At 35.0% G+C, this 12,799-nt stretch overlaps 2 protein-coding genes and 1 long non-coding RNA gene across 6 annotated transcripts in view; 1 reads left to right on the top strand and 2 right to left on the bottom strand.

Moving 5' to 3' along the window:
• Positions 1-12,799, top strand: part of Ttd14 (TRPL translocation defect 14) — a 160,106-nt gene that overhangs the window by 38,772 nt on the left and 108,535 nt on the right. For all 4 annotated transcript variants that reach the window (XM_075313490.1, XM_075313492.1, XM_075313493.1 and 1 more), the window contains exon 2: positions 5,347-5,414. In XM_075313490.1, coding sequence (XP_075169605.1) covers positions 5,347-5,414 — 68 coding nt within the window. The remainder of the gene's footprint in view (positions 1-5,346; positions 5,415-12,799) is intronic.
• Positions 6,175-6,855, bottom strand: LOC142241526 (uncharacterized). Its single transcript, XR_012723671.1, has 2 exons — positions 6,504-6,855; positions 6,175-6,436 (listed from the first exon to the last, which is right to left on the bottom strand). It is a non-coding gene; the product is annotated as an uncharacterized LOC142241526 (long non-coding RNA).
• On the bottom strand, positions 10,011-10,214 carry LOC142241721 (uncharacterized). The gene has a single exon (XM_075313502.1). The coding sequence runs from the start codon at positions 10,187-10,189 to the stop codon at positions 10,034-10,036; it is 156 nt and encodes a 51-aa protein (XP_075169617.1). The 5' UTR covers positions 10,190-10,214; the 3' UTR covers positions 10,011-10,033.

Here is a 12,799-nt window from a genome sequence, read left to right on the forward strand (position 1 = left end):
CCAAACGTGTGTTTCGCATAAACTTTCTTCTTCTCCTTTGCATCAATTTCAAGGCCTCCATATGACGACTTAAATTTTGCCCAAAGCATATCGAGCTCATTTCTTTCACACTCTATGGCCTCTGCAGTATACTCCAAAAAATTTTCCTCTTTCAGTCTTGCCTCACACCTAGCGAGTTCTTCGCAAACCTCTTCGAACTTTTCTAATGAAGACATCTTATGGAAAAAATCCTTAATCACCTGATGTCAAATAAAATCAAAACACTTCTGTTCGTATGAGCCACACCAGTGCCTTGAATATTTTTTCTTCTTCTGTAAAGTCTTTGTGTTTGTTCCTTCTGAGTGACCTTCTTTTGACCTTGTGCAGAACTAAACCGTATCACTACTTTACAAAGAAACTCAAATTTCACTCGAACCACATAAAACAATAACAAATTCGATGCCCAAAATGGCGTTAAGTATATATTACTTGAAAAGAAACCGTTTTCTTGCGCATGTATCTGTCACTTATAAAGCCGTAGCAAACACACACAAAAATTGGTCCATATCGGTTCATAATCATGGTTGCCACTAGAACCAAATATAATCTACCAAAATTTTATTTCTATAGAAAATTTTGTCAAAATTTTATTTCTAGAGAAAATTTTGTTAAAATTTTATTCGGTTCATAATAAAATTTTCATCATTGTCAAAATTTTATTTATATAGAAAATTTTGTCAAAATTTTATTTCTATAGAAAAGATTGTTCAAATTTTATTCGGTTCATAATCATGGTTGCCACTCGAGCCAAAAATAATTTACCAAGATTTTATTTCTATAGAAAATTTTGTCAAAAGTTTATTTCTATAGAAAATTTTGTTAAAATTTTATTTCTGTAAAGAAAATTTTCTATAAAAGAAAATTTTGTCAAAATTTTTATTTCTATAGAAAATTTTGTGAAAATTTTATTTCTATAGAAAATTTTGTTAAAATTTTATTTCTGTAGAAAATTTTGTCAAAATTTTATGTCTACTTTGTCAAACTGAATTATATACGTATTGGATCGATCTTTTTTGATTTAAAATATACCACGTATGTACTTACATACAATTTAGAATATGGTGTTAGGAGGTTTTAAGATACCTTGCCATCGGCAAGCGTTACCGCGACTTAAGTAATTCGATTCTGGATGGCAGTGTTTAGAAGAAGTTTATACGCAATTCATGATGGAGGGTACATCAGCTTCGGCCTGGCCGAACTTACGGCCGTATATACTTGTTTCCTATTGCCTTTTTGCTTGAGTACAAAGCTACAGTAGCCTTTCTCGCCCTTTCTTCAATATTAAGCTTAAAGTTCAGCTTCCTGTCCAAAATAACGCCAAGGTATTTTGCACAATCACCAAAGGGAATTTCAATACTCCCTAAGGAAATAGGCCTAACCGTGGGAGTTTTGCGATCTTTGCAGTACATGACTAATTCTGTCTTTGCAGGATTTACCCCAAGACCATTGTCTTTCGCCCATTTCTCAGTCATCCGGAGGGCCCTCTGAATAATATCTCTGATTGTGGATGGGAATTTTCCCCTGACTGCCAGAGCCACATCATCTGCGTATGCCACACCTTTTATCCTTTCTTTTTCTAGAGTAACCAGAAGGTTATTTATAGCAACATTCCAAAGAAGAGGTGATAGAACTCCTCCTTGTGGAGTGCCTCTGTTCACATACCTTTGTATGTTTGCTTGTCCTAGTGTGGCTGAAATACGTCTCTTCATTAGCAGTTCGTTTAACTGCCTGAGTATACATGGATCAACATTCAGAGTTGTCAGTCCATTTAATATCGAGCTCGGATGGACATTATTGAACGCCCCTTCGATGTCTAGAAATGCCACGATTGTGTATTCTTTGACAGATAGTGAGCTTTCAATAAAGCTGACTAGTTCATGTAGTGCGGTCTCAGTAGACCTGCCCTTCGAGTATGCATGCTGTCGTTTCGAGAACAAACTTGAATCGATGCTAGTTCTAAGATAAATATCTATCATCCTCTCCAGAGTCTTAAGTAGGAATGAGGATAAGCTGATTGGTCGGAAATCATTCGCCCTCGAGTGAGAGGCTTTTCCCGCTTTAGGTATGAAAACGACTTTTGTTTCCCTCCACTTTCCAGGGATATATGATAAGTTGATACATCCTTTATATATCTCCGACAACCAGGGGATAATTTTGTTAGTTACAGCTTGTAACTCCGCCGGAGTAATTCCATCAGGTCCGGGGGATTTGAATGGTCCAAAGCTATTTAGCGCCCATCTTATTCTAGTTTCCGATACAATTTCCTCGACAGGAAACGACCGCTGAGCAACTGTGGCACCGCCAGTACATGGTTCAACCGTCTGATTTCCAGGAAAATGTGTGTCCAATAGTACCTCCAGCGTCTCCTCACTGAACGTTGTCCAATTGCCCTCCGATGTTTTAATGAAACCTGGAGCGGAGTTGGTGGATGCTAGAACCTTCCGTAGTCTGGAAGCCTCGGACGTATTCTCAATACTGCTGCAGTAATCATTCCAAGAGTTATGCTGAGCCTTTCTCAGTTCTCGCTTGTATCCTCTCAGATTCTTCTTGTAAGCGTCCCAGTCCTCAGGGGCTCTGGTGGACTTTGCCTTGTTAAAGAGCTTCCTGCAGGATTTCCTCATATTACTTAATTCCGTAGACCACCATGGTGGTCGATGTTTCCCCCTTGGCTTTCCTCCAGGGCATGCAGCTTTCAGTGAGATGTTGAAGGCCTTAGTAATCCGCTCCACTGCGTGTTCGATATCTTGCACATTTCTCATATTTGTCTCTGTTATTTCCGGTATCATCATATTGAACGATTCCCTATACCTATTCCAGTCAGCTTTCCTAACATTTGGCGGAAATATGGTCTTTGTGATATGAACATCAAATTTGAAACTGATGTAGCGATGATCTGAGAAGCTGTGTTCACTTGCCACTCAGATATCATTTCATTCAGTTCTTGCGAGGCCAAGGTGATGTCCAAAACCTCTTGCCTGTTTTTAGTGACAAAGGTTGGGGCATCTCCCTTGTTGCAAACTACCAGATTAGTACGCAAAATAAACTCTATTAGCGACTCTCCCTTGCATTAGTATCACTACTTCCCCATATACTATGATGTGCATTCGCATCGCATCCCATAATGAGTTTCGTCTTTGTTTTCAGTGACTGCTCCACTAAGGTCTTAACGGCATATGGAGGCATCTCCCTGTCATGTCCCATGTAGACCGAAGATACCCAATATTTGCATTTGGCTATTTCTAAACTGGCAACGACAGTGTCTGTATTGCACATTGAAGGAAGCAGAAACAAGTTGAGCTCGTTTTTAGCAATTATACAGGCTCGATTTACATCATTACCAGTATACTGCAATAGTTTGAACCCCGGAGTACTTAATTCACATATTTTGTTTCTATAAACATATGGTTCTTGAATAAGAACTATATCTATGTCCCCTTTCATCAGGAGAACTTTTAAGGCAGCACATGCAGCCTTACAATGATGAAGATTTATCTGGAGGATCCGTAGGATCAACAACCGTCACATCAGCCGCTTCAATCGAGTCATCAAGAATGTTCTCTTCAGAGATCTCGGTGACTCTCGCAATAACCATAGGTTCAACTTTGGTGAGTTCTGAGGCAATAGACACCTCCTCTCGCATACGGTGTCTATCCATGTCTTCAACTTTGGTATCTCCCTCGACTTCGCAAGAGGATCCGCTTACTTCTGATTCAGACAGAGGCTTGTCCATTTCTGAATCCTTTAGCTGATCGTTTTTATATACCTTCATTTGGATATAATGAAAGCCATAACATACACGGCCCTGGGACTTTGCTAGATGTGGCAAAGACTGAGTGTTCAATATAAACACTGCATGCCGTCTTGGTCCATCCACTTCATCCAAACGGCCAACCTTCCAATCAGCTGTTGGAAGATCTGGATTGCATCGTTTCAGTATATTTAAAATAGATTCAGGGTCAGAAGGGTTTGCAGGTATCCACGCATGTGCTCTAGGTCTAGCCGGTATGTCTTTCTTCTCGACTAACTCTAGAGCAGCTCCTTCCCAAACTTCACCAATTAGTATCAGAGCAGCTTTAAAACATTCTATAGACCTCTGGTCCTCAAATGCGACTAGCTTAAATCGTCCTTGATACCAACCAGCCTCTTGGTGTCGAGGATCTAGGCCGGGAAACTTTTCCAGCACCTGTGAGTAGACGACAGACAGAGCATTCTCAATTTCCCCCCATTTTTGCTTTGGAATCATACCGTCCAATGCTCCTTTATTAATGATAGCCATCACAAGGCTTTCTTTAGCAACTGAGGCAAACGATCTTTGATCCCTTTTGGAGGATGGCAGCTCATCCGGCGATCGTTCCCTTTTTCCAGTCTCAAGAATTCCTTGAGCCCATTTTAAGGAATCGCTTCGTTTAGCCGATAGCGTGCTTGGGTCGACTGATCCTAACTTCTTTAGGATAAACAAAGCATTTCTGCGTTCCTTGAATCTCTTTCGTGAGGGATTACCTCCTTTTGATGTCGTTACCTTAGAAAAAGTTCGACTTGTCATAGTGTCGCCACCTGTCGACCCGTCTACAGGTCGACTAATTGGGCCTAACTCTTGGTCATTGCCCAGATTTATAACTCCAGTCGATACCCGTCCACTGGGCCCTGAAGTTAGCAACCCAGTGGATGACTTGGAATTGTGCTGCATGGTTGCTTAATATCCCACCACACTTGAAATTCTTAGTAGGTACCTATTACGATGAGTTTATCCGCTATTGAAAAACACGTCCGTTCCGTTCGACGGTTGTATTGAGTATTACAGATAAGTGTCCAAAGACGCACGAAGAACCATGTTTAATGGTTTAAATACCATTATGGAAGTTCTTTACCTCGGGTTTAAGTTACAAAAAGAAAAAAATGAATACTAGCTTATTCTAATGAATTCATGGTTGCTTTTAAAAGTAATACATTGAATACGGTGCCAAAATTGAAAACCTGGTACATATATGGTTCATGATTTAATGACGAATTACAAATGACAGTGCTCGTTAGTATTTGTACAAGTTTTGGGGAAAGCAACCTGTAAAACTGTTCGTATAATTAGCCAACCTTTTGGATGCACTACTTGTGGATCCACTTAGAAATGCCAGTAGCTTTTTTGAGAGAGAGGAACCGTTCTCTGCCGTTGGTAAGTGGTAGGGATAGAGCCATTTCCTAGAAAATCGAAAAAGAGTATGCTATCCAAATCAGGACGATGGCTTTGCCTCTTTTTTTAAATTAAAGATTAGATTTTAAATTAATTTATTCTTATTGTTCTATCTATTGCAGGACCGTGCGGAGGTAAAACCACAGGACAGTCTCGCTTGTGCACATTTTTTGAAAATCTAGGATGGAAGGTAAGATATGTTGGCAAAATGTCTGCCGCATTTAAAGATATAAATATATATTCAAAAGCAGGAGGTTAGATTATGTATATTCTATTGAGAGTCACATTTGCTCTATGAATATACAAAACAAAAAACATAAATTTCAAATCATTACAAAGTTAGTCATTCGGATTGGACAGGGTGAAATCGTCAAAAATTTATATAAATTGAAGCAAATTTCGTGGAAGACAAGCCATGACCAACTAGTTTTTCATAACAACCCGGCAAAATATTTTGTTTTTAGTGCGATAAATTATGAAACTTCCAAGAGAGATATATAGAACGTAAATTGGCACTACATTTTTAAACCCTTCACCACTACTGTGGTACACACAAAAAAAATTTTTTTTGATTTCAATCACGAAAATCGCGGATTCAATCATTTTTTTAATAGAAATGTCTTCAATCACGAAAATGATAGTATCAATCACCCATTTTGATTGAAAACCAACACGATTTTCAATTAAAAATTTAATTGACTTTTGTAACGGAATAAATTAATTGTGTGATTGAATCAATTAAAAACGTGATTGATTTTTAACATAAAATTCAATCACAGTTTTAATTGAATCAATTAAAATTTTAATCAATTTCGCGACAAAAATCAATCAACTATTTGATTCATTCAATTAAATAATTAATTGAAATTGGCTATAAATTTCAATCAAAAAATTTATATATTGCGCCCCCAAAATCATATTTAGTTTTATTTGAAATAAAAGAAAATATGTGTTCCTTATAAAATATATTTAATATTTTATTATTTTTTGAATTATGCAATAGACAAATAAATTTGGTTCTTGTCATTTGTGTTTTGTTCTAACATAACTTACACATACAATTACTATCAATAACAACTATAGGGTGAAAAAAATAGACTATATAAATCATTATCTTCCTTATCATAATAACCATGTCAGCATGTTCCTTCTAATATGTAAATGCGCCTAGATTTCCAATAAATCAGCAGCCTGTAAGCTAAATTAGTTTTTCTGAAAGTAAACAGTATAATTCGAATTTAATTTTGTTCAATTAAAAGTTAATTTTGCTAAAACTTACCTGCATAGAATATCAAGTTAAATTCTTAGTTCCAGGTTGCAGATTTATAATCTTCTTTTGCAGTTGTAGTCTTCTAGCATAAAAAGGTGTATTAAGGAGCTCGGTAATAATTAATTAATTTTAGTACAATTCCTTTCCAAAATTTCCACACATTGAAATCGTCTATTAAAACTTGAACCAATCAAAGACAAAAATAATGGCAAAACAATGAAATATTTGGTATTATGTTTATGATACTTTGCAAATTCTGGAAATAGAAAAAATATAAATGAAAATACATATTTTTTTATTATTTTCGGATATTTTTCATATTTTTAAATTCAAAAGAAAGAACTTTTTTACCATTACATAATTCAGCACTTGGGTTCAAACTGAAAAAGGCAGGTAAAACAAAAATACAATTTAATGCCAACGCTACTTCGCAACTTCAAGACCCAACAACAACAAGACCCAACAAACCCATACCGTTCTTGGTTTTAAGAAAACTAGGAGTGAAAAAATTATAATTTTAAAAGATCAATATGGTACCCACCTTTTGATTGCTAACATATTCGTATATTCTTATATATTTGATAAAATGATGGAGTTGATTGATTGACCAATTTCACGAAATAAAATTGCTCACTAAAATATATGAATAAAAAATATATTATTATTTTAGTTTGTTAATGTAAACAGGCTTCAATAGAAAACGGTATTCACATTTCACAATGTCTTACCTTCAATAAACGTAGATTGTTTTCCATTTTTACAATACCACAAAACACAAACACAGGTAATTTCTAATGCGTTCTCGCGTTCTCTCATATATTTTTTCAAACGTTTACCACGTGACCATTTGTTGTTGCACAATTTATTTATTTCAACCCTTTGCTATGATTTGTTGTTGCGTTGAAAATATTTATGCACACATTTTGAATGCAGCAGACAGAATGTCGCCAATCATGTTTTTCAATTTACGCGAAAAACAAAACCCAACCGTTCGTTACGAGTTACTTCCACAGACTGATCTCTCCATCACACATTTTTTTATAAATACCCATTCTCTTGTTCTCTTTTCGCTCTTTCGCTCTTTCCATTGCTCAAAATTATTCAATTTCAATCACAAAGGTGATTGGATCAATCACATGTGTAATTGGAAACGGAAAATTTTTCAATCACGTTTGTAATTGAAAATTATTTCCGAATTGATTAACAAATTGATTGAATCAATTAATATTTTAATTGGAAACGTAACAAATATCAATCATTTTTTTAATTGGTTTTTATTCGGTTTTGATTAAATAATTAATTGAATCAATTAACATATTAATTGAATCCGTTTCCAAATTCAGTTAAATGTTTAATTGAAAAAAATTTGGTGATAATTTTTTGTGTGTAGAGGCTATAAGTTTGTGCATTTGTATGTAATTCCAAGAAGGCCCAGTGTGAGTCCCATCGTTAGTATTAACGATCGGCTTAGTATTAAATTCTGAGTCGATTTAGCGATGTCCGTTCGTCTGTATATGTAATTTTTGTGTGCAAAGTAAAGCTCGCAATTTAAGTCCGATCGTCCTCAAATTTAGCATGATGGCTTTCTTCGGGTCAAAGACAATCGCTATTGATTTTAGTTCAGATTTAGATATAGCTGCCATATATTTTGTTACCGATTTGATGGTAATTGACGTGTTTATGTACCGATCTTAAAATTTCGTACATCTGAATGTTTTGCAAGTCCCGTAAAACTTTCAAAATATTTAGCTGATATCGGTTCAAAATTAACTATGCATGCCAAATTTGTATTTTCAATTTTCAAATGTTTGGCCTGAGAAAATGTAATATTTTGCGAGGACACAAAGATTATATTCTACATTCATGACAGACCTCAAAAAGTATGACGAAAACACCGTTACAGCCGTCGAAAACAAGAATATAATACCTACAGTGAAGTTTGGCAAATAATCTGTTAGGGTGTGAGGTTGTATTTCGAGCACAGGTGTCGGTTTTAAAAGAAATTATAACAAAGAAGGTGTACCTGGATATACTAAAAACACAACACAACAAATCTTATCTATCCTAAATAAACATATCGCACACAGTACATATTTAGAAATCTAAACACAACTCAAAGGTTTGGATTTTTTTGATAAGGATAATTCTGCCAAATTACAGTTAATTTTTATCAGGACAATGATAGGAAACATAAATCGTATTTATGTAAAACGTGGCTTATCTATAATTCCACTAAAGCAATGATTCTCACCATTATGTGGCACATTTTTGCAGAAAATACACGTTGTTGTAAAGTTTTTTACTCGTTTATGTTGTCCTTATTATGTTATTATAATATTCTCAAGATATTATGTTATTACTAAGTTAAAAAATTAGATGTGAATTGCTTTTATTTAATCCATTATAATCGAGCAAATATTGGCCATATACGATTATTATATTAAAAGTGTAATGATATTTTGTTAATTCATAAATTTCATATTAAAAGAAATATACAATGTAACAATATAATTCAATAATCATAACAAAAAATATTTTTTAGTCTTAAGACTTTATTGATTGAAGTGGTCTATTAGTTTTCTCTTAAAATTGTTCGAGAAGTCAAATTCCTTTAAGGAAACCGGAAGAGAGTTCCATAACCTACAAATCCTTACCATAAATGACCGCTCATATATCAACGATGATATTGTCGGCAAAATAATTAATTGATTTCGTGTTAACCTTTCCAAGGAATTCATCGATGAATTTATTTTTGGATGGACTTCTTCTTCTATGTATGAATTTCAACGATTTCGGAAGCAGTGCAACTCAACTGCATTAATTTCATCACAACCATTGTTAACATATTTTTATCAGGCTTTCGATCGAACAAAGATATATTGCATTATGTGTGTGTAGAAAAAAGCGCTGAATTATACACTAAAATTTTATGCGGCATGATTTGCCCCACCAATTTTTTTCAAAAAAAGTTTCCCATATTTTATCAGTTGGCATTCCTTTTGGTAAATTTGCATAAACGCCGCGCTAGACACAGCAATACATCAGAAAACGGGAAAAATTAAACGACAAAATTTGCCTAAAATTCCGGAATTTCAATTACTCAACGCATTTTAGGCATATTCGGGGCAATTCGTGGAAGCGAAATTCTGTATCAATTCAGACTTGCATAAGTAGGCTTACTTAATTAAATAAATAAGGTTGTTTAATTTAAAATTCTCACCACAATATTGGCTGTTTTATATAGTGCAACTCAGATGCGCTGAATGCGGCACTACCATTATTTATATATTGTTTTAAGTACGTTGCTCGCTTTAAACGGAGACTTATGTCCTTGAATGTGTAGAAAAACTCCTGGATTCCGCACAGAAAGCACTATCATTAGTATAATCAAGTGCTGAAAACATAGTTATTTTGCTTAAAATTGTAAAAGGTATATTGGTAAACAATTTTTGACTTTCCAAATGGAATAAAGTGATTGTTTTTCAGATATTTTACAGATAGCATGTTCTCCAGAGGCAATATACGCCGCCAACAGGTATTCAATGCTTTGTTGAACCAGCTACTTGTTTTCTTATGTGCTTATAATCATCCACACCCATTATGGGTTTAATTACAATGGGATAAAGAGTCGCTCCAATTCCTCCCACCAGTGATCCAACAAATAAAATGTATCGAAATCCTTTCAGAACAGCCATTGTACACTGAAAATAATATTGTCGACAAACTTGTCAGTGACGTCGTTTTGTTCTTATAGTTAAGTGATTTGACATAAAAATAGATGTTGGTCAATTCTGAAAAATTCTTCAAAATTAATGAAATCGTCTTTAAATTTGTGGACTTTTTGAATCTTGACCTGGGAGTTCCATGAATATATCTTCCTTCAGATCACCATGGAGGAAAGCCGTTTTTACATCCAGTTGGTGGGACTGGTAAATTCTTAACGTAGACAATTTTGCCACCGGCGCATAGGTATCTTTTTATCCGCGCAATCTATTTTTTCTATTTATTGCCTTTCGAAATAATAAGATGTTAGATGGAAATTAGTTTTAATATTCACAACATTTTATTGAATATAAAATATCGAAGGAGAAATTTCAATTATACTTATTAAAAGGAGAAATTCATTATTTAGTAACAATAACAATGTGCAATAATTCACTCTATGATATAAATTCAAAGTGTAATACGAAAATAGTTATTTAATGTACAATATAAAATAGGAATTCAATGTGCAGTATAAAATAGGAATTTAATGTATAAAATAGGAAAGGGAACTGGGTGCAACAAAAAACGGATTTGTGCAATATTAGCTTTAAGCTTAGGTTTAGGTTTAATTCATCGGTTTTAGCACTTTCACTTGTGTGTTGTATGTGTCCATCACTTTTACTATGTTCTCAGTGTTATATGTTAGGTTAGGTTAGGTTATGTGGCAGCCCGATGTATCAGGCTCACTTAGACTATTCAGTCCATTGTGATACCACATTGGTGAACTTCTCTCTTATCACTGAGTGCTGCCTGACTCCATGTTAAGCTCAATGACAAGGGACCTCCTTTTTACAGCCGAGTCCGAACGGCGTTCCACATTGCAGTAAAACCACTTAGAGAAGCTTTGAAACCCTCAGAAATTACTGAGGTGGGATAATCCACCGCTGAAAACCCGTTTGGTGTTCGGTCGAAGCAGGAATCGAAACCACGACCTTGTGTATGCAAGGCGGGCATGCTAACCATTGCACCACGGTGGCTTTGTTGGGTCACTTTGTGTAAACGTCTTCCTAGAAAAACTTTGTTTTATTTCTGTTGTTCACTATGTTTATGTTATTTATTATAAATGTTTATAAAAAAATCACTATTCAATTCCGATGCTTTACTTGTCGGGGGAGCAGAACGTGGGAAAACGATTTTAAGCAGTCGAAGTGCGAAACTCAACTAACTTCATTTGATCATTTGTCAATGCTTGGAATCTTCCTACTAAACGTAGTTTTTCCAGACATCATTCCAAACATAATTCCAAATAAACAAATGAAGGACAAAGAAATTTCGAGAAAATGAAGTTGTCCGCTATATACAGTGGGACCCACACATATGAATCCACAGTGGAACCCATAGGTGTCAATCTCCGGTTCAAATGAACTTTGAACAGTATCCAAATAATGTATTCCATACTTACTATCCTCGTCCTCTTTTATATGAAATACACATTTTGATTTCAGTAATTTTGTATTGGGTGGAATCTTGACCAATTGCCACACACGATTTTTCTCCATAGGAAGCATTTCATCCTTTATATCCCTCTCGTAATCGTCTCCTTGAACTATTTCTACGTATTTGACCGGAGTATTGTTACCCAGCAATAGAATTCTTCCAAAGGCACAACTTTAGAAGCACTTCCAGAAGATGCACTCCCAATGATGTTCTTTATTTTAACTACCCAGGAAGTTATTTTAATTCAATTTTTCATAACTTGTTTTTTTCATACTTTTAATGGGTAATTTTAACTTTTTTTGTTTCAATGAGGTTAAAAACAGAGTAAGAATTCATAAAATGGTACAAATCATTTAAATTTTGTTGAAAAAAATGCTAAATCCAATCTGAAAAAATTGTGAATTTTCCATTAAAAATTATAAAAATTATTTATTTGAGAAAATATCACAGAATTTTTTAATTTACAACCTAAACATTGAATTCGGATCACACCTAAAGAAGTGATGCAAATTCAGTGCATCGGCCGATGAAATTCCGTCCTATGACAAGCCCATGTTAAATTCATCGCTTCTGCGTCAATTTTGCACCACTTCCGGATCCAAAAAAGAACATTTTAATTACTTTTTTGGCGACGCTTTGTTTGCTGGGTATTGACTCGTTCTGGGTTTAGGTTTAGTCCAGTTATATAATCTAAGAGCTTATAGGACATTTTGCTGAGTCGGCTACTTTTTCGAATATTACCTTGCTGTTGATCTGCAATTTCGTCGTTATTGCTAGCCAAAATCTCTTCCGTTTGCAATGAGTTTTTAAGACCTTCACTTCTACGGTTTAGATTTTGTCCAATTTTACGGCCTTCACCATCTCCCACAGTCATCAATATCGAGACCAGCACCATAGTCTTCCTCCCCCTCTTGCTGTTGGCTTGTACAGATTACAGTTGTTTCTCTAATGTAATGTTTTTGTTTAAATGGGTAGCACATTTTGTCTCTTTCGATATTATCACTTGCCCCAGAATCCAGTTTGAAAACAATTTCTCCATGTTGTTGCTTAGAACCCATTTGTTTTGTACTCACCATGAACGACACAGATTTTTTTTGGCCGAA

The sequence above is a fragment of the Haematobia irritans genome, chromosome 5 (genome assembly GCF_050003625.1).
Source record: "Haematobia irritans isolate KBUSLIRL chromosome 5, ASM5000362v1, whole genome shotgun sequence".
NCBI classification, from domain to species: Eukaryota; Metazoa; Arthropoda; class Insecta; order Diptera; family Muscidae; genus Haematobia; species Haematobia irritans.